The sequence below is a fragment of the Athene noctua genome, chromosome 3 (assembly GCF_965140245.1).
Source record: "Athene noctua chromosome 3, bAthNoc1.hap1.1, whole genome shotgun sequence".
In the NCBI taxonomy this organism is placed as follows: domain Eukaryota; kingdom Metazoa; phylum Chordata; class Aves; order Strigiformes; family Strigidae; genus Athene; species Athene noctua.
Genome location: NC_134039.1, coordinates 60190822 through 60213523, shown reverse-complemented (window position 1 = coordinate 60213523; position 22702 = coordinate 60190822). Strand labels below are relative to the sequence as shown.

Here is a 22702-nt window from a genome sequence, read left to right as displayed (position 1 = left end):
CAAGACTTGACAGAAGTTTTTCCTGCTAATAAGTCACAAAAATTAAAAAATTAGACTATACAGATTAACTGTAAAAAGGTCATTTATAGTTTAATTACATACCAAAGAAAACCACATTTCCAATATTTCAGCTTCCCCTTCCAGTTATAAGGGCAAGAAATACTTAACAAATAAGTAACATGTGAAAAAAGTCAACGCTAGTCCATCATGCAGTTATTAATAAATCAAAGTATGCATCTCATTTTCTTTTATGTATTAGTAAAAACCCCAAATCACTAAGCAATTTTTTCACTTTTATAATTTTTCCTGTACATATTTTAATTTTCAGATTATTGTTTATATTATAAACTAACTAATCAATTCCTTCTATGTATGAAAGACATGTGGTTTTGGGGGCTTTTAAAAAAATGTATTTTTATAAACAACTTTTCCTTTTCACTCTGCTAAACTGTCTCTTATTGAAAGCCTAGAGTGGACTGTGTTGGTTTCTTCAGCTATGCTTTATATCCCCTGTATTACTAGAAGACCAAAACACTATGAACTATGCCTACTTAAAGCACAGTTATTAATTTTATTACTTTCTTCCTTTAAGCACCACTGGTTGTTTTGTTGTGCTTTTTTGTTGGTTTTTTTTTTTTTTTTTTTTTTCCCCTGGAATTACAGCACTTAGTAATATTTTGCAGTAATTTAATGCATCTCACTCCTGGGTCTCCGATGTTTTTACAGTGAGCATAAAGTATTTAAAATCCAAGCTGCCAACAGAGTCCAGCTCCTCAGGCTCCCAGTAGCACATTTCAGTGGATTTCCCATTGGGTGCTACACACTGAAGATGATGATGATGATAACAACAAAAAAGAAAGAAAAAACATGTGTCCAAACCCAAATGTCCGTATGAGGTGGAGAGCAATTACCCACTAGCTTGGTGCACTCATGACTAATTCCATTCCTGTTGTCCCTCTTAAAGAAGCACATAAACTGACATTGAAGACAAGTTCACAGTTCAGGCTCTGTTTAACACAAATTCTCTTTCCTCTTTCAGTTCTGTTCAAAAGGAGAGCCAAATATTCATACAAAGCTTTAAAACATGTATTTCACAAGTCAAAGAAGCAAACTGTTCAGTAGTATGAAGAGACACAATTCTATTAAGGGTCATCTGGCTCCAGGCACTCATTTACTCAAGACATAACAGAATACACCTGAAGTGATCACTGGACAAAAATAATTTTGAAAAGAGTATTTTACCTTTCTGCTAAGATTTTCTACTCAATTATTTCACTCATTTAAGTGTTCTCTCACACAACCCCTCAGTACCCCAGTTCCTACCTCAAAATGATACCTATAAGTGCGAACATTACTAATTTGTTTGTCATAGACTGAGTTCAGGTTTCTCGTTTCTCATATGACTGTTGATGATTTTGCTAAATGAAATCAGGAAGTAGAAGCAATGACAGTTACTAAGCATGAGGTACAGTGAAGTTACTGTTTTTTTCCAGAAGAAAGAAATGCTCTTGAACTTGGGTCCTGGCAAGTAAGAAAGAATAGATGGGACCACTCTGCAGCAAAAGCCTAGTTCAAAAATTCTGCCCGTCTGATGTTTTTATGAGTCAAGCACCAAAGTAGTAGGGGTTTAAATGTGTGGGTTTTTTAAAAATAAACCTTAAAATATCTTCTGTCTGAACATTTCAGAGATCAATAACTTTTTCTAGGCCCACAATGTACAGTACCCTTGGAGCCCAGTTATAAAATAAGATTGCATCAGGTTTCTTGGCAGTCGAGGGATGGCCAGGCACATTTGCTGAGGACATTCAGAAAGGACACGAACAAGACCCACATTGGCTGAAGACATCTGTGAGTGCTGGGAAACATCAACTTGGCTCAGAGGAGCCAGACATCTCCCTGACCTTCAGCTGATGCCTTTTAGCAATTGAATCCAGCTAAGTAGTGTTATGCCCAACACTTAATCTAGATATATATTGAACAACGTATGCATGCATGCATATGTCTACATGTGTATCTATATACACATAAATACATATGCGCATAGTGCACCTATTAAACAGATGCATATTAAACAATATCAGGGATGAACTGGAGATGGCAGTCTAAACCGAAATCAGTGATGGGGAGAAACAGCATACCAATGTGAGTGAAAGCACTGGAGGAGAGTTCATGGGATCCCATACCCAGCACTTTTCAGGCTCACCAAAGTCTGAATAAAATGGCTTAAACACATATGAAAAATCTGTTTTCAGATAAAGCACATGGTCCTTAGTTGCAGTCCAGAGAAGTGAAAATATGCTAAAAAAGACTGAAATAAAAATTCATGCTTAATTTACAATTTTTAATCAATTTCTTTTCATTAAAACAAGGATTTCAAAAGTATGCAGCTAAAGACTTCTGAAACAGTGTGCCTAGGCTGAAGTTTCTCTTCCCCATCTTAAAAGTGAGATATTATGGTATTGCAAGAATATTTTTCAGCTAAAAGGAGGACAGTAATATTTAAAAATATGCCACCATTACTAATGTGGAAAAGTCAAATAAGCATTCACATGCCTTGAAGCACCGTTTGTCAAAAAGCTTAAAAAAATTGTCGTCTTTATTACTTCCAAAGCAGTATGAAGGTGGGAACATGGGGATGAAGCTCTGCCCATTTTATCTGTTCAGAAAACAGAAGAGCTGAGTTTGAGGGAGCTGAATCATCAGATTCCCAGAGATCTGCTTAAACTAAAGGAGGGTGGAGAAAACAATGGGAAGGCAAACTCCTCTAAACCCATGAGGCTGTCCGTGGCCATGGGGACTCTGTCAGAAAAACAGGGTGACATAGAATGTGTTTGGACAGTTGTAGGAGAGGGAGTAAGGACCACCTGAGTCATTTTAAGATCTCTACTGACAAGAAAATCAACCAAAAAACATGCCTTAATTGCAAGACAAGTCATAAAAACTGAGTTAGAACTGGCTCAGTTAAGAATCAGGTCAATGTATTACCAAGTAGTTGGTGCAACTCAAAGCAATGTTTCAATATTTTCAGGTAGTGTTTGAAATAAAACTTAACCAGAAAAAAAAAAAAACAAACCCCAAGCCAAAAAAAAAAAAAAAACCAAACCCAAACCTGTTTTCTTCTTTTGCTTTTTTGCCTAACAAATTACTTTTCTCCCTAAAAATGAAATGGGAGTTCTACCCTGACTATCAGCACACTTAGGAGGCAGTGCAGGGCAAAGTGTCCCATCCCAAACACAGACACATGCTAAAGCACATCAAAATTTATGTTGTTGGTTTTTGGGGTTTTTTTATAATCCATGGAAATATCCCCCAGTAGCATGTACATAATTTTATGAAGTAGGTGGACACACACATTCATTGAGTCATTTGATGAAGATCCTATATAAAATTCAGGTGGTGGACCAAGACACATCAGTATTTGTACAAGATGGTACGTGCTTAGGATTCATAAAGGAATTATGTGTGCTGCGAGGTTGGCCCCTTGTCAAAAAAGAGCTCTCAGCAAGTCAGAGTCTGGCATCTGTATCCACACATGTTCTGTACGTCACAGGAGGCAAACAAGGCTGTGGGAGAAACAGGGAGGCAGAGACAGATGGCAAAAAGCCTGGAGGGAACCAGGACTTGTCTCTCCTTCCCCCATTTAGGTTGAGAAAAAGGACAAGAGCTCAGCTCCCCACATCCAGCCTTGGACTGAAGCCAAACAGTATATCTACTTTTTTTTAAGGACATGCATTTGTGGGTGCAGGAGGTGAAGACATGGAATTTTTTTGCTGTTTGGTATATTGGCCTTTTTTTTCTTAAGAAAAAAGATGTTGAGAGTGGTCTTTAATTTGCTGAGCATTGATACTATATTTAATAAGCAAACCATTTTTTAAGACAGAAAAAGGTCTCCGTTCCTCTCCTCTGAATTCAGTAATTAGCAGAGCATAGTTTATTTTTCCCCAGTCGTCTGTCAATACAGCATCTTTACCAGCTATGTAACAGTAGAAACACAGAAATCCACAGACAGTTACATTTTACTTAATCTCCAGAAATTCAGATGAACGAAATCAAGCAGTCACAGTGCTAGGTCATGTACAGATAATTATTGCTGATTGAGGCCAGCAACTATTATGGAGGATAAGAACAGTTCTGACTATAGGCAGATGGGGATGGAGCAAGTAGCACATCCTCTGCCATGGAAGCAGGTAGCATCCAAATGGTACAATTTCCTTATATTACAGCTAAACTTTATTAAACCTTTGGAAAATCAAGTACCAAAATATCCTTTTGCCTTGCCTGATGCAATTATTTTCTTCTTGGCCTGCTTGTCTCACCTGTTCACACTCATCCAGTACATCATTGCTGAGAAAACCTCTCTCTGCAGACCATGGAGCCCCCATCTTCTTTCCCTCTTCACAGAATAAGGTCTTCATGAGATCTTGCCTTTAAACTTGGGCTACAGAACAATTGTCTGTCTTTCTTGTTAGATTCATCATACCCTACTGTCTTCCCTCCTTTGCTCTTCAGTCTGTTTTGCTTGATCTATATTCTTGCCAGTTCACGGTATTCTCTTTTCTGCACCCAGCAGTCATTCTTCACATCCCATTCCTTTCTCACAGCATTCTTTCATTCAGTCCATCTTGCCTCCCCTTTTAGTAATGACGCAATCACTATCCTAAATTACATTTACCTCATTATATTTAGGTTATAGTATTGTGGGAAAAGGAGGAACATATTTTGCTGATGTGTAGTGAGAAAGCGTACCAAATAATCTCTGACTAAACAGAAAGCCTTGTTGATAACCCTTATGTAGTCTGTTAAGGAGAAAGAGTTCTGGAGAGGAAAACCCACAATGCCCATTTCTTGAGTAAAGCGGCCTGGCTGCAAAAGTGACATTTCAGAGTTAAGCCTGGCCTAAGACTTAAACTAACCCACTCTTTAAATTCTCACGAGGCAGCAAAATAATTCCATGAGCAGTGTTTCTCACTTCTGAGGTGGCTAGGAAATGCAGCCCTTCTCTATAAAACATTTCTTGTTCAGTTATCAGGAGCTGACAGACCTTGCAGCCTGTCTCAGGCCCTGCATGGGGAGGTGATGGTTTCAGGAAAGAGAGAACTAAGCTTGCCACTGGTACAGACACCTGGGTTGCCCAACATCCTAAACCAAATCTCAGTGTTAATTGTTGGTGCCAATGTCTTAACTTGCACTGAAGTGGGATGCTCACATTTGTTACCTGAACCATGTTTCAAGAAGAAATTTCATTGATGTCACAGTAGGTCTTCCTTCCTCTCTTAATACTAATCTGAAAAGTTACTATCTCTTCTTCTACACTGTTTGAATAGATTGTGTGCTCTTTAGTCAAACTCAGACCTCAGTGAATTCTATGTCATAGATACGCTTGTACATAACATTCTTGTATTTCGGCCTCTTTTGATTGTGAAGAACAAAGAAGAGTAAGGTGATGGAGTCTGATCTGGTCTGAGAAGATTCTCTTCCTTCTCATGCCTGCTATGTTGTTAAGCCCAAAGTAAAATGACTTTCTCTGTCATAAATTACTATTCACTTATATCCCACTTATTATCTTTTATCATACAGCTCTGAATTTACTGCACAGCCAAGCATAATTGGACAGCCTTAGCCAAGACTCTTATACATGTAGGGGCAAGGTGGGTGCCTGCAGCCCCAGGAAACATTGTGCATTTCTCACATACCCCACTGGCTTGTTGAAAACAAGGTGTGTTTGTACTCAAGTGCCAGTTGACAGAACCTGCAGTTCCATTATTGCCATTATTTATTAACCCCATTTACTACCTATTATTGAAATCCTGATACAGTAGGATCCAGTATTGTTCATTCCCTGATAGCTCCTGTCATGACAGCACTACAGTACCAAGTACTTCATAGACTTCATATGGACTTTTTCCATAATCTCTTTTGCAAACAGAAAGCTGTGATGGAGAAGGAATCAAACTAAATATAGTCACGCATAAGGGATCTTGTGCATTGCTGAATACTCATTACATCATACTTCTTGAACTCCAGCCTGTTTGAAACAGCAAGTGGTTCTGCAAATCTGGGCTTCTCTGGGCTTGCACACCCCAAGGTAAGAAACATGAGCAGACCCATAGCAAAGGAGGATTGTAAGGAGAATTAAATGGAGACAAAAGTCTCCTAAATCCCAATAGCTGCTGCTGCGTGGGGAAGTGGGTGGTGGCTCTGCAGCTGTAGGGTGAGCAGAATGCTGCAGCAGTAGGGAGGGAGAAGGCACCGAGGTCAGGGCAGCAGCTCTGTCACCAAGATGCTCTGCAATGGCTCTGAATACATAAACGGAGCATAGGTGTACTTACACCAGAGCTTTATAGAGACACAGACTTGTGAGAGGTGTCTCTATAAAGCTCTTTCCCTCCGGCTTGTTCTCCTTGCCAAATGGTGATCACCCAAGGGCAGCTTGTGCCGCCCTCCCACAGCTTCCCATAATAGGTGCAACAGAGGTCACTTGCCCAGCATCAGGGGTGCTCTGTGTGCTGGTGATAGCAACGCATGCAGGTGGTAGTTACCTGGGTGCCTTCCTTCTACTAGAGATATTTGTATACTTTTCTTGCCCTTCTACTCCCCAGAAAATTAGCTGTTAGACCTTGTCATGGTTTGAGCCCACAGGGCAACTGAGCACCATGCAGTCATTGACTCAGACCTTCCCCCCTCAGCGCTGGGAAGTAGAAAAATGAAGGAAAAGGCTCAAGAATGGAGATAAGGACAGAGAGGGTAACTCACCCTTTAACGGTCACAGGCAAAAAAGACAGGCTTGTTAGGGGAAGAAGACAGACATCACTTTAATTCAAAACTCCAATGATAATGACACTTAACAGAAAAAGCGGGACAGTGAGAAGCGTTACCGTATCTTAAAACACCTCACCCCATCCCTCCCTTCTTCTGGGCTCAGTTTTGTTCCTGGTATTTCTACCTCCTTTCCTAGTGGTGCAGGGGCAGGGGTTGAGGGGTGCAGTCAGTTCACTGCTGCTTCCTCCAAGGTGGGAGGGAAGCACCCTTCTGCATTCTTCACCCTGGTCCACGTGGCATCCTTCTCACGGGACACAGTTCTCCACAAACTTTCTCTTTCATGAGATCCCCACAGGATGCGTTCTTCTCAAGATGCTCTGGTGGGGGTCACGTCCACATGTTGCAGTCACCCCAGTACTGAACTACAACAGCGGGGACTTCCCACAGAGTCCTGAGAGCCCTCCACAGGTCACAGGTGAATCCTGGCTCCTCCAGTGACCTCCATGGGTGGCAGGGAGGGTGGCCCTGCCTTCTCACCACGGGATACAGGGGGGGATTCATGCTCTAGTGCACCTCCCCCGCTTCCTCCTCCTTCCTTCCACTGACCTTTGTTCACATAGATGTCCTTCTTGTAACGCCTTCTCACAAGTCCCCCACCCCATCTCAGGTTTTCCTTCTTAAATATGTTATTGCAGAGGTGTGACCACCATCGCTAATTGGCTCGGCCTTGGCCAGAGGCAGGTTCTTTGGAGCCGCTTTTTGAGAAGCTTCTCACAGGGGCTACCACTTTAGACCCCTCACCCACTACCAAAAACCCCATCACACATACCCACCACAGGCCTTCTCCATCCTAAGATATAGACTGTTCCCAAAGTCTTCATCTTTTCTATTTTTCACTTTTATCTTCTGTGCTCAGGAGGTTTTAAATCCTTAGGAACCCCTTTCCTACAGGCTAGCCCGAGTCTGCTCTGGCTATTTGGTTTTAATGGCACACCTTCCCCTCTGCAGCTCTGGCTGGAATTTTTCTGTCCCATCTCAGTTCCAAGGACACACACATCTGATGAATCCTCATTTACATTTGACTCCAGCGCTGGCTGACTTCACTTTCTGTTTAGACACAGTCAGCGCAGCTAAAGAAACCTGTTTGGATTCATCCTGATGACCGAATCAGTTGCTCTGCACGGCACCAGGGAAGAACAAGATGCAAACCCTGGTGGGTAAGCAGGGAGCTTCACCCATACACTTCCATCCTTTCCCCTCAACAGTTCCTAACCTTGCTGGCAGGCACAAATATCCATACTGAAGGGTTTTTTCCTTACAATTTCATCAATGGACTATGAGAGGTTCTGAGCAAAGGAGATGCTGCTCCCATGTTTTCATCTTCTGTGGTGATCACCACCAAAGACAGCCACATGATTGTGGCAAACCCATCATCTGCAGTGAAAATCCACTGTTACAGATAATCTTGAAACCTCTTCATTTACATTCAGGCAGAGTAACTTTGGTCACACCAGCTGCTGGGAGGACCACAAGGCACACAGTATGCAGCTGAAAGAGCTAAGGAGAGGTAGACAACTTACTAAAGGGAAGATAATGGCTCACTAAGTTTAGTAATGAACTGGGACAGGATACATCAACGGATTCTTTTGTACCCAGATAATCAGTTATGTAGCAACCTCTGCCTTGATTTGCAACAAAGCCCTGGAACAGAAGCAGCACTTCAATTCTTCATGAGCATATGGCTTTACTTTCTTAGCAGTTTATCTCAGGTCTAGTCTTCTGCAACTGAGCTGGCTCCTGGCATCTGTAACAGTTAAAGGACTCTTCATACTCAGTACACGCCTACAGGAACTTTAAACAGGCTCTTGAATGACACAGGCTTTTATGATACTCTGTAAGTTCTCCCTGGCATAGCAGAGGATACTACCTATTTCTACACACAGAACTGTTGGGATACACAGAAAATGCCTGCATGCACTAGCTACCATCCAGTCTTCACCAGTGCATGGCAGGAGAGATGAGGTGCTCTTCAGTGCTTCTGAAAACAGGAAAAGGTTTCCTCCTGGACCCCTAGCTTAGGCTGCCTTGTCAGCTTTGGCTGATCATTGACTTCTCCACATAGAAAAAAGGTAGGAAAAAAGCATATTGTGCGCTTTGTAGCACAAGAGAGCGTGGCACATTTCACCTCCTCAATTTTGACCAACATCAATGCGTACAAGGTACTGCTAAACAAACTGCCTGCTGTTGGCACAAATATCCCAGATAACAAGGATCCAGACAAGTTCACAGCAGCCCTTGACTCTTCATTCCAGGATGCTCTCAGCTCAGAACCCTTTGGTCCTCATCATTAGGATACAGTACAGTCTCATTTTTGCACACTCCCAGTGCCTACTTCGTCAGTAGAGAAGGATAGTATCGGGCACACATAACTAGCAGTGGTTTGTTGGGTCTTTTTCTCTCCTTAATTTAGCATGGGCTTTAATATTATAACAGGAATCTTCCAGTTGCTGATGATGACAATGCTAGAGAATGTTATAGCATTCAAGGCCAGATTGTAGCAAAAGGAAAAAAAAGTACTATGTTAGGATCACAACAGCCTGCAATATCATAAAGACTGAAATGAACAATATTCAGAGAAAAAACAAGTTTCTCAAAATGAACAGAAATCAAAAAGCAGGATGTAGAGAAATTACTTAAAAGTATTGAATTTCATGTAGAAATTAAGAGTTGCTGGATTCAGTCCTTCACCTAAAAGCTACACTGTTTGGATATACTCTTCAAATACATAAAACATGTTGAACAGAAAATGGGAACAGGTTGTTCTGTATGCCCACGATTAAGATCCACCAAGGAAGATTTAACTTTTTCTGGTATTTACCTTAGTACTAATACCACCAAAGCCCTACAAGACCTTGGGAGAGGAAGGATCATCTTTATTATTAAGAATTTCTTTCAGAGCAGACAAGTCTCTGTCCTGCCACACTGTGGAATAAAAATCAAGATGAGCTTTTGCTTTCCATTCAAGGATTTCAAGATTTCTAAAACCACTATTCGGAAATCTTCCAATCGAGTATCTGAACTTCAGAGTTTTAACCACAACTGGTTTTTTAACCAATCATGTTTTTGTTATCTCATGGTCCTTTTTTTACAGCAAAGTGAAAGCCTTGCAAAGCTTACCAATTTTAAAGCATCTGAAAGCTGGTTTAACAATGCAGCATCACATAAAAGAAGGAAGCACTTTTGTTTCTGCTACTCAGTTTAAAACTCCTAATGGCTCTTGAAAGTTCAGATTTCTACTCCAGTTGCTTGTGCAGATATTAACCTTCAGTGTCACAGCAAAGTTGAAAACGTATTAATCTGTTCATCTTGTGCATATTGATCTATTTTGTAGTTAGCTTACTCATTTTCCAAGCCTCTATCTCTAATTACCAAATTATGTGGAAGTTATTGCTGCACAGTTAGACCAACAGCCAGGAGAAAGAGGTGCTAGATCCCTATACAAACAGCAGGTTATTAATGGAAGGGCCACAGAGGCATTTGCAGCAGCTTCCTCAGGAGTTTTGACTGGATTAAGACGCAGCATGCTGGGAGAGTAAGAATAGCCTGAGCAACACTCAAAGCATGCTGTTGCCATTTGCAAGGCACAGGTTGAGAACCAGCACATGTACCACACACAGTGAGTACCCTGCCAGCCTCCATCAGACCTGTGCTCCTGGAGCACAACTCTAACTGACCCTTTCCTCAGAGCTGCAGCATAAGGCTCCCACTCTCCAGGCTGACCAGGAGACTTGGTTGAGTGGAAACACGACACCTTTCTTCTTTAAGGAAAATCATAATCGATCACATTCTTCTATCTCTTAGACTCTTACTGACGCATCTCGTGTTATAACTGGATGTACTGCCTTACCTGGGAAAAGGCAGCATGACAGCATCCCAAATCCCAGGACTGGTATTTGGGCCCCTTGCTGCATGACTGGCCCTTCTGGGACCTTCACCACACAGCAAGAATTTGAACATTTCTGCCTTTGGGCACTTATCTTTTAGTATCCAACTTCAGCAACAGATGCCTAGGCCAAGACAATGCACGTCACCATCCAGTCCCCAAGAAAGCCAGCACGCTGGGCGGGGAGGCAGCTGAAGCAAGCACAAGGAAAACACTTTAAATCAGCTGAAGCCCCAGAACGAAAGACAAGTTTGTTTCCTGCACTTGAGAGCTTGTGGCTGTGATTTTTCAGTTAGATGCGTAAGCTTTATTTGCAAAAGAGGAGAGAGTCCGGTTTTCTTCTAGCCAGTAACAAGAACATTTGCTCCAGGGAGACTGAGTCCCTTCTTTACCTCATGGGACCACACCTCTCTCCCGTAGGTCTGAGGACAGTAGCAGAGGTTCCAGATGTACCATGAGAGGCAACTTTTGCATTAGCAGGCTGTTGCACCATAACTGACAATCCCTCCAAGGACATCTTTATTTGCTAAGAGAGATTGTAAGCATGCTTTCCTGAACCCCTTTGCACAACACTGCTTATCTTGCATTCATAGTGTTGTGCTAAAGCTATAGCCCAGCCTTCTACATTATCATCCCTAAGTAATTTCTGAAATAATCTTGAAGGGTAACTCAAACTTTGAGTTGTACACTGGGAAGCTACTTATTAAAGGAAGTACTCTCAATTCTTTCACTGATGCCTACAGTGGCTGTAGTGAACATACACCTGACATTGAAAAATATTAAGCACATTAAATACAAAACTGAAATGAGTCTTTACTACAAATCATTATTAGCATGTGTTGTCCCCCCAAACCAACCAACCAAATCCTACTTTAGCAGGCACATTTACAACCCTGTAAGATGGAAGTTGTTTCAAATCTGAAGTTATTTCAAACTACAATTAGTCAGGCAAAAGTCCCTACATGCTCCTCTTATGAGGAACAAACCCAACAGATTTGCCTCTGCGTAACTGTATTGATTTGCAAGGAAAAAATGCACAGAAAAGTAAATGTGTTTACAGAATATATCCTTTAGGGCAGCAACTGCCACTCTTACCCTCTTGTGTGATGAGCACATGGATAATACCATGCTGAGCAATACTTGTTACAGGTAAGCAATCATGGTAGCAGAGAAAAATATTACTAATAAGAAAATGTACCAAATATTAAGCATTCATTTTCACAGAAGGAATAAAGTACATATTGACAGTTCCTTTCCTTAAGCTGTGGAAAAAGAAATGCTTTTTCTGTTTAAATCTGATGCAAATTTTCCCCTTTCAAAAAAAAGAAGTTCAGAGTTGACACTGTCACACAAAAACTGACACTTGGAGGTTATGAACAAACTAAGTTTAATCTAAACTTAGTTTACAGTTGCATCAGAGGACGAACAGGTTCAGTCTTTCCAGTAAACGAACGTGGCAGAAGCTATGTCCATGTCAGCAAGTAGTTCAGTACGACAGGAGCAAATCCATAGAATCAAACAGTTGATGTTCAACCTCTATACCTACAGTATATACAGTCTGGAAATTTGAAGGCCAGGTTTAGTCTGCCTGAAGGAATGCACTGCTATGGACTCAGGTTGCCTTTAGGAGCTGGAGGGCATTTGGTGCACATCCAGAGCCCAGTTCCCAGGTCAGCACCAAAACTGCTCTGTCAGCCAAACCAGTATGTGGCAAGTGGAGATGAGAGAGGGATTTACTCCCAAATTGCACAAAGTACATCACTGCCGTAGATGCAGCTGAAGTAATCGCCTTAAGAGAACATGTCTATTTGGGTGTTCAGTCTCATACAACACTTTTAACGCTGGTCTGAATGACCACTTACTAGTGAGCTGTGTTGCAGTGTTCCCAGCTGAACCAGCCGGCAGAACTGTTATCACCATGTAGAGCATAAGAAGCAGTAGTGATGCAATCAAAATTACAATGATTTTAAAGTTTCGTTCTACCTGCAGTATGAATTTTTAGACAGACATACAAAAAGGGGCTGCTCAGGAGAACCTGAAAGCAGAATTGCCACTCTTGTTGCAGATGTTCAGAAAGAACAATTGCTTACTTGCAGAAGTTAAAAATTCCTTCGTATAAAGGGGCACTAAAATGCATAAGATGTAATACACTTCATAAACGCAAGCATTTTACAAGTCCATATTACAAGCCATAATGTCTAGTACATCAACATTCCACAATACAAAGCTTGTCTTTATATTTAAAAATAGAATATGAACAAATAGTAATTCACATTAAGACAATTGCCACAGCAAAATTTATCAGAGAAAGTGCTTTACCTACACAAAGTACCCTAAAGCCTACCAAGCAAGCTCTAAAGTTCTCCAATTTAAAAGGGGTAGGATAGAAACAAAAGAAGTGCAAGTGAAATCCACAATTTTGAGAAAAATCAGTAACTCCAAATGCACCATGTGCCTCAGCTGATACTCGGGTCAGCTTCATCTGGGGAACCATTACCCCTAAATATGACACAGCATACCATTTTTAAAAAGTAACAGAATAGTTGATTTACTTATAAATTGCTTTATTGAAGCTATAACTTAATAAATTTGATGTTCCAGGTGTAAAATCATCTCACAGGCTAAAAATTAACACAACAGAAAAAAAGAGAAGTAATACAAATCTACTTATGTCACCCTACTGGTAGAATTGAACCTGTAAGATGCTATTCTTTTGAAGATAAGGAATTAAGACTATCACAGGACTGAATAAACAGAGGGAAACATAGTAATAGAGTACTTCACAGTAAAATACCTCTTTATTAGGAATATATTTAAAACTAGCTTTTTATTTCAGGTAAGAAAAATAGCATTCTGACTTTTAGCCAGTGCCGATTCCGGTCATACGCAATATTCTAACAGCTAAAAAAGTTATTTGCACCTTTGTTGCCCATTAACAATTCTCCTAATTGTCGATTCACTGCCTTTTCATTTTAGCTTGTTCTTAAATATGCTGAAGAAATTCTTCAAACAAGGTTTGTATTTAGATCTTAGTAAAGACTGACAGTCTGACTTGACAGCGACTCAGCATCTGTTACTAGGTCATATACGGCTTTTATAAGCCTTCTTTTAAAGAACAACATTGGTTCAACAGCTGATCTACAAAGACAATTAAGAGGGCAACTCTCCAGGAAGACTGCGGTAGAACAAATCCCACTCTTCTACTAAACAGTTTAGTACTGTAAAGTAGCAGCAATTTCAAGAAGCTCGGTTACTTCTATACCCCTTTATAAGAGAGCACTGAAGAAGAGAATATAGGGGTATTGCTATTACAATTCAAACAGTAAACTACTTTGTGTGTACATTTTTATACTTAATACAAGTCCAGACTCTTTCTCTTGCTATGCTGTAATTTAACAGTTTAAGGTAATTAATTGGATCATGCTATAAACAAAGATATAAAACCTTTGTGTAAGTTTTACTGGTTTAGGAGTGTGCATAAATACCTGCTTTCTAAAAAAAAAAAAAACAAACCAACCCCAAACCCAACAGTTTAATTTTCCATCATGAGCATATAATTAGGTAGCATATTTTAAAACAGGTTTTCATCCAATTAAAAATGAATCTATGTATTTCATAGAAATGTTATACCGCATTTGTAATTAAGTCCGTGTTTTTTGATACCTGACATCCATTTTCAACACAAGATATATCAGACAGGGAAAGTATTCTCCAGAAAAATGTATTATTTTTGGTCTTGTAATTTCTTCCATCATCTGTAGCCAATAAGAAGCCAAAAGATACCTGTTTTAAGTAGACTTCCATATGTAGATATTTCTTAAATGCAAATGGAAACAATGGATGATGATATTACAGCAATCTCCAATACACTGAGAATAGCCAATAGGCCACAAGTCTGTGGCTGTTCTAAGCAGTATCTTAAAAATATATAAAACCACCAAAAATAGGCTATATCAGGAAGCAATCTGATACTCAAATAAATAGAAAATTTGCCTTTTAATGTCACATTGAATTTTAGTACACTTCAATCCAAGAAAAAATAAACTAACATAGTAATGAGTACAGGATTATATATATTACATATGCCTTGTTATAATACATTTGTGGCTTTATGAAAAAACCCTCAAGGGTAGATGGAGTTTGAGCTCATTTAAGCAATTCTCAGGAACAAAGCATTAAATGCATTTCTGAAATAAGTACTTTTATTTAATTTCAAAACACCTTGGCCTTTTTTAAAAAAAAAAAAATTTAGTTACCATGGAGCTAGCTAAGTAAGTATTCTGAAAGGTTTAAATGATATAGAAAATGCTTTTCCCAGTTTTACAGACAATGGAAGGATAGATGATTTCAAAAACAGCACCTAAGGCTAACTCCATATTGACCTTGACCTAGAAATGCACATCAGTGATCTCCACAAGAAATCCAGCAAATTTGGGAAGATGTCCATTTCACATGAAAGCAAGAGAAAGGGTTATCATATGCAAAAATATTTTTCAAACTGTTCTTAATGTGTAATTGAAAACTAAAGGCATGGTCTCTTCATCATAAAAAAATAAAGTTACAACAGAAACTCTAAAGGAAGATATTCAGCTATACTGAAGTTGCAACCCTCTGAAAAGAAAGAAAAAGGAAAAAAGTCAATTAGCTAAGCTTTGTGCTCTAACCAAACTACTTACAGTGATTTTCAATGGCAAAAGCCCATGCTGACTGGGTGATTTGACAGTTCCAAATACTTTTTGTAATAATTTTTATTCGTATACAAGGACACTAAAATGATCCAGTCATGCAACGTTCATTTTAAGCATTCTGCATCTCTTTTCCAATCTTATAGCTAAGGATCTTGTTCCAGTCAATCTTGGTGCGGGTAACTGGCAATTGTCGACGTAAGGCCTTGAAAGTAGTGTCTGACATAGTCTGATAATTCTCACTGATAGCAGTCTGTTAAACACAAAGTCATACAAAACAAAGACACATGAAAAACAGAACTAAAATGTTATATAAAAAGTTAAATGATTAAGTAGTCTGTTACTTCTTAAACAGGCTTAATAAAAACATGCTAAATTAAGATATTTTATGAAGGAAAGCTGTTAGGTCTAGAATGAAACTGTGGGAAGAAAATTAGTGAGATGGATGCAATAAACTGGCCATAGCCTAGGTGTTTCGGCAAACCGCAGTGTGGTTAATCAGCGGCATGAACAAACTGCCAATCGGAGTTAGCTCACACATCATTAATTTCAGACACCGAAGTCTTCCACTGTTTTTTCTGTGAGGATGCTAGAGCCAGTCCACATCATCATATGAACTTGAATATATGCATACTATTAATAAAAATTTACTAAGTATGTAAGTTTTTCTAAAACTGACGGGACATGGTGTCTGAAATTATATCTTATGTTCAAGACCGAAATGAACATTAATCCACTTCTACAGAACAGTTATAATTTTCTAACTTTAAAATGACTAATTGAAATGGATACTGCTTATAGTCATATTTAGCAGAGCTAACAGATTAGCCTCTGAACAGAATCTGTACAAAAATTCCACTTAAGGAATGCACTAATATTGAAAGAAACCAGAATTGCTTCTATTTGATCATGCCAGGGACTTTTCAGCTCCAGAAAAAATAACTTCTGATATAATGTTAAGTAGGTGGGTGCAACCACCAAAAGGTATGGAAAGGGAGGATACAGTTAATAGCAGCATGCAGTCTTTATATATGGAACTGCATTATCTTAATATCAAAAGCTTAGTAGGAAGAATTAAAGAATTACTTGGTTAAGTATATGGTAATGTTATGTTATACATGAGTAAGGATATAGTGTTTGTTTCCAACATACCTGATATTCATTTTCTGCAGCCTCTACAATTTTTATAAATTCCTTTGCTGTCTGGGCTTCATTCTAGAAAAAAAGCATTTTAATTAGGTCTGATGTACAGCATGATTTTAATACCAGTTGGATTATGTTTTTTCCTATAGTTATGAGCGATGTCAGGTAGACTTTATGAGAATACATGACCATTTAGTGCTAAAACAAAACTGAACAAAACATTCATCCAAAAGGCATATGCCACATTATTATTATATTTATATTATTATTATATTAAAAAAATAAAAACAGGCAAACTGCAACAAACAAATAAAGATTACCATGGAACTCATTCAAATATTTTGATTAAAAATTCTATGGTAAGATAAAGAGACATATGGAACAGAACAGCATTTGGAAATATGACAAGGCATATACACAAATCTCTAAAACACACGAAGTATAGATATTAACATTATCAATATTAAATTTCCAGTAGAAATTCATGAAAACTTAAAGAACACCAGCTAACCCAGAAGTATGGAGAATACAACCAAAAAACCAAAACAAAATTGTTTACCTCTGAACATTCCGAACCTGGAGTCTAAGCCAAGCCAAACACTAGACTTTATATACCTAATCTTATAAACACATCCCCAAGAATATCTTGCAAAAATGAGGGTGCAACACACCACAATATCCAAATTTCATCATGACTGATAAACAGTTTCTTGGCTTCCTGCCTCCTCCCTGAGTATGTAAGTGTATGTTTGTTTTAAAAATAAAAAAATGACCCATCAGTCAATTTGGAGACAAATTAGCTGAGGCGCTCAAAAGAAGTCTCAAGAACAAAGTGAGGGTTCATGGATTTTGAAACTTCCAACTTGGTCTTTGAGACGTTCCTAAGGGTACTTCTGCAGAAGCGGTTCAAAGTTACAAAAGCTCATCCCCCACGTGATCCCTTGTTTCTACAACGGCAAAGACTGGGAGAAAGCGATGGCAGCTTCAACTATAACTGCTTCAAAGTTTCAGTGAAACTGCACCTAACAGCTGTGAAAGCATTCCTGGACACTGTGGAGAGATGAAGGAGGAGGTAGAGACCAGTGAAAATGTTTTGACTTTTCAGTGAACTGAGGCAATGATTTCAAAGGCTCTGCTAATGAAAGGAAGAAATTAGGGGTACGAGGTCTTATTTGGCTCAGAGAAATTAGGGATAAAAAAAAGTAACCTTCAGCAAAATTATTCATAGCTCTAGCAAGAAGAGAACTCTTGAATCATTTATTTCAGTTGTGCCCACTGATAGTACAAAGTTGCTTCTCTGCCAAACAACAAAGAAGAGCAGTCGTTGGGGCTCCTTTTAATCTACCTACCATTCTATCTATGTGAAATAAGAACTTTTACAGTCTCTGCCCTCTATGAAGCTCAAAGCCAGACTAAAAATTGCTAATCAGCAGCATACTTGTTTTTGTTCTGGCAGGAGATAGGAAAATTATGTAAATGATGTTTTTCTACTCATCAGTCTGCTGCTGCTTTACTAAATTGAGGAACAGGATTAAGTTTCTTCCCAATAGAAAGTGAAGCAAAAGCTATTGAAAGGAGAAATTCTTCCACATAACCTTCCCTGAAGCAACTCTTAGTTGAATGACTAAACCTCCTTTCCTTAGGGGTCAAAAGTAATTTTATATTTACAGCTCCAGAAGACTTATCAGCTGGCACCACACTCCCACATTCTTTATGGCGCTATTGCAACTGAAAAGCCAACAAGCCTTGCTTTATAGTTGCAAACAATGTTCTTCACTGATGAATTAAGCTTTTGAGCCAAACTAGTCACTACTAGTTGTTATCATTAAAATAATTCTACTGTTCACTTTTACAATTTCCCTTTGCCAGTTTAGCCTCACTGGTTTAAGTCTTATTAAAGAACACTCCAACAGAAAATCTTACTGTTTATAAATACCATTTCCAGTAGGCAAGAGAACCATTATTTCAAAAGTAATAGGAGTTCATGTTGTATCCTTTAAGAATTAGTAATGCTGCATATGGTACCATTTCTAAACAACTTTTATTTCTGCTGTCTGCTCTTCATTACTATAGTGATCCATTTGGAAAAAAGATGAAAAAAACGATGTGTTAAATGTGAAGGGTGTTACTCTTCTCAAGGCAAAGCATCTCTGAAGGGGCTTTTTATACAGAAAATCGAGAGGTTGACAGCACCAGTTACATACAGGAAGGAAATGAAGGGAGAATAGCCACTACAGCTTCTCACGTGGTAGCATTTGTTTATTATTTTTAGCATACTGGTCTTCTCGCACTGAGCAAGAGAGGCAATCTCGTAGAGATTGCACTAAAGTGGGATATTCTAACTGAAACCTCCTTCATATTAAAAAATTAATTCCAAACATTGGTCTGCAGAGTGACCTGTAAATAGAAGTGCAAAAAGACAGCAAGCTAATTGAAGCATTATGATCCAAGTTAATTTAGCTTATAGAAGTCACATGCAAGTTATTTTTTTTTAAATAGTAACTACATGTTAGGTGAAACTAGTAAATATTACATACAAAATATATAAAAATTAGAACATTAATCCCCATTCATGAGCAAAGTAGTCTCCAAACTTCTGAACTTTAAGGTTGTTTCTCTTTTTAAATTAAAAAGTCACTTCAATATACACACTAAGGTCTTTAAAGTTCACTTACAGACACTGTTAGAGAGTCTTGTATATCTTTATGGCTCACCAGCTGAACATTACCATCTTCATAATAGTGAACCTACAGAAAATTAAGCAAAGAACCTCATATTAAATGTTATAGACCAGCAACATACAGGAAAATCAAAGTATTGTAGTATTTATCATAATAACAAACCTATAAAAATCAAAAACACACAAAATGTTACAGAACAACAAAAACAAATAGGAAAACTAAAACATTTTATAATATTTTTGAGGAGCAATGTAAAGAAGCTACTCTGGAAACATTTTTGTGTTGATGTGCCTTAAGTAATATAAGTAGTATTTCATGCAAAGTAGTTTAGGTTTTGACTGACATCATGAAGACAACAATATATTATTTATGTGACCTTACTAGAAACTCTTGAAATGATGAAGATATATTTAAAACAAGAATAGTTTTGACAAGGCTTCAGGATACTGTGAAGTTGTTTTCTGCTTCACCCAAGCTGTTTTCTAGGGACAGCGCAACATTAAGCTTCCCTTTCTAGATCTGCCTGGTTTTGATATTTTCCTCTATTAAATATGGCTTATAACAAAAGCTGGTATTTATCTAGGCAAAGGAGCATTTGGGGGTCAAAGTTTGCCAAGGTTAGATAGCAAAGAAGAATGAAATCTATTTATTCCTGAAATGTTATATCTATAGAACAGCCTTCTTGATTATTTTGCAGGAGGAGGACACCAGTAAAACTCTACCTAAGCTAACTCCAGTATTCTTAAATTGTTGGGAAGAATCTGAAAACATTGAGTTTCTAATGCAATTGTTGGAAAATTTTAAAAAAATAAGAAGCATATATAAAGTTACATGTAATTATTCACAATAACCGATACAGAAGAGTTATGCAGCTCACTGACATCTCAAGAGGCATCTTTATCAAAATTGTAAAAGGTCTTTCAAGTCAACATAGCTGATGTTGTGAGGAATTGAAACATTTGCCTCTCACCCTATTAGGCACAATACTATAATCATTAATGCACATTAATAACTAATAATTAGGCACAATACTATCAGTATTAATGCACAATACGATCATTTCATATGCATTATGATCATGTGTGCCAGAGACCCTCAATTTTATAAGCAGCAATAGAGAAAACATGACACAACTATAATACCTAAGCAAAAGGTTTCCTAGATTAGAACATTACTTCCTATGATTCATCTTATATTATTATTTTGTTTTTCAACAAAAGGTATCATCCTAACCATAAAATAAGCTTATTCTCAATTCAAGACTACTGGGTGAAACTTATGCTAGCCTTTTTCAATCCAGTTCCTAAAAGATGAGAAGTGCTTACTTAGTGCAAAATTCTGAGACCTCCCAACAAAACAACAGAATCCAAAGAAGTACAAATCTTCCCCCTTCTCTGTCACAATCCACTGCAGAGGGCCCAAACCTCCCCTGTGCTCTGAGGCCAACAACACAAACATTTGCCTCGCTGAGTCACATTCTTCACAAACACTCAGGCCTAAAAACTTAGCAGGGATGAAGAGTAAAATCTAATTTGGGGATGTGGTATACAAAATATGAGAAGCAACTGTTCTGTACTATACCTCACTGCTGACATCCTTCTAGAATGCTAGGTCTGGGTTCAGAAGACTACAAGAAGGATGATGTTTATGAACAGAACCTCTTGGAAAGGTTAACTAAGGAGGGATGAGAATAACACATTATCTAAGAGATAAAATTAGTAACCAGTACACTTATCAGTTGTTTTCCATGCACAGTTGGAGCATGCCAAGCACCACAGGGACTTAGTTTTAGTAAAAGGCTCTGCTGTTGCAGTATTTCCCTTACATATAATTAAAAGAAAATTAAGCAATGGAAGAGATTAAGACAGGTGAGAATCTCCTATATTACAATTTATTAATAGAATTTAAGAACAAAGAAAATTGTGCAAGTGACATTAAAAATACAGAAGACACCTGAAGACAGCAGGTGATGCTGGAATTTCCGCCAACTTATACTAACAGATCTTAGCAGAAGCAGGGCAATGGCTGTATTGCTGTCATAAAGATTCTGCAAATAACACTGCGATTTCAGTACTCTGAAATTCCACTAATGTATTGAGTTCATATTCTAGATTATTTGTGCTCCTTTAAAAAATTAAAGCACTTTTTTTTGTTTGTTTGGAGAGGGAAAGGGGGAGCACTCCCACATACACTGAAGAAATTGTACACAATTTCTAAAAATTTGAAACTGAGTTCAAAATTACTTGGTGAAATGACCAAGGAATAGTTCCTATACAAGAAGTTCTTGTATAGGAACTATACAAGAAAAAAAGTAAAACTTTTCATTGCTCCCCTGGACAGAGACTTTAGCAAATGTAAATAATGACTTAACTAATTATGTGAAATAGTAATAAGAGACAAAACCAGCTGATACCCAAATCGAGATGCTGTTTAAAATCTGACAAAACCAGGCTGTTTACTAGGCTAACCTTTCACAGAATTAAGTAGAGACCTGCCTACTTGTTCTGGAAAATCTCTTAAGACATTTAACCAAAAGTACATGCTGTGGAGAAAATGCCTGTTTTACTGCAAGCTGGATTTAAGTGTCAGTTTACTTAGACTATCCCAAAGTCTTGAGAAGCCTAGAAGTTACTTTGCATGCTTACCGTAACAGTCTTGATCTGACAACATAATAATGGCTCTCCACATTTTGACTATCATTCCAGTTACAGAATTTCCCCCAGAGTGGGAAATCACATTCAGACTCCCTACTTGGGTAGATCTGAACACAGCTACCACATCCTAAAATAACATCCTAGCCTGAGGCTATGGCTAGAAAAACATTTAATTCCATCTTCCTTCTGAAGTCGTCACTGAACAGTAAGAAAGTGAAAAACTCACAGGGGCACAGAAAAAGCAAGAAAAGGTAACTTGACTCTGTGCCTTGTAAAAAGATAACAAAGCACTACACTAAAAGCCAGACTGCACTAAGATTCTAGTCCCTGATCCCAGAACTGTTTTAATAAACTCCAGCAAAACATGTGTACGCATTCCAGAGAACCAATCCAAGAAGTCAAGTACCCCTGCCTACCACATGACAGCCAGACTTCCTTTGGTCTCAAGATTTCTGCATTCCTGCTTGGACAGTATCTCCTTTCTGAATGCTCTGAAGCCAACAGGAAGGGCAAATTCTGAATGAAGGAGACCTGAATTCAAAAGTTTCAGATGGTGGGATGACTGAAACCATATTCCCACCTTTCTGAACAATAGGGTAGGTAACATGAAAAACAACTGCTATTATCAGTTGAAAAGAAAAAAGTTCTACTTCAGAAAGGGCCTACCCTCACTAAAGGCTTGTGCCACCGCAAATTCAAGAAACAGGAAACCAGAGGTATATATGCCTAGCTGAGGTGAATACATCTTCAGAAGTCTTCTGAATCATTACATTAAACTCGTATTTTGCATTTGCAAGGAACAGGTAAATAATTAGGTCTCTAACGCATAACTGAATG

General features: G+C 38.5%; 1 protein-coding gene across 3 annotated transcripts in view; it reads right to left on the bottom strand.

The window, feature by feature from the left end:
• Positions 1–14679: 14679 nt before the first annotated feature.
• The window catches only part of CAPZA2 (capping actin protein of muscle Z-line subunit alpha 2), a 30886-nt gene continuing 22863 nt past the window's right edge, over positions 14680–22702 (bottom strand). For all 3 annotated transcript variants that reach the window (XM_074903137.1, XM_074903135.1, XM_074903136.1), the window contains 3 exons: positions 19206–19277; positions 16540–16602; positions 14680–15640 (listed from right to left, as the gene is read on the bottom strand). In XM_074903137.1, coding sequence (XP_074759238.1) covers positions 15500–15640; positions 16540–16602; positions 19206–19277 — 276 coding nt within the window. In that variant the 3' untranslated portion in view covers positions 14680–15499. The remainder of the gene's footprint in view (positions 15641–16539; positions 16603–19205; positions 19278–22702) is intronic.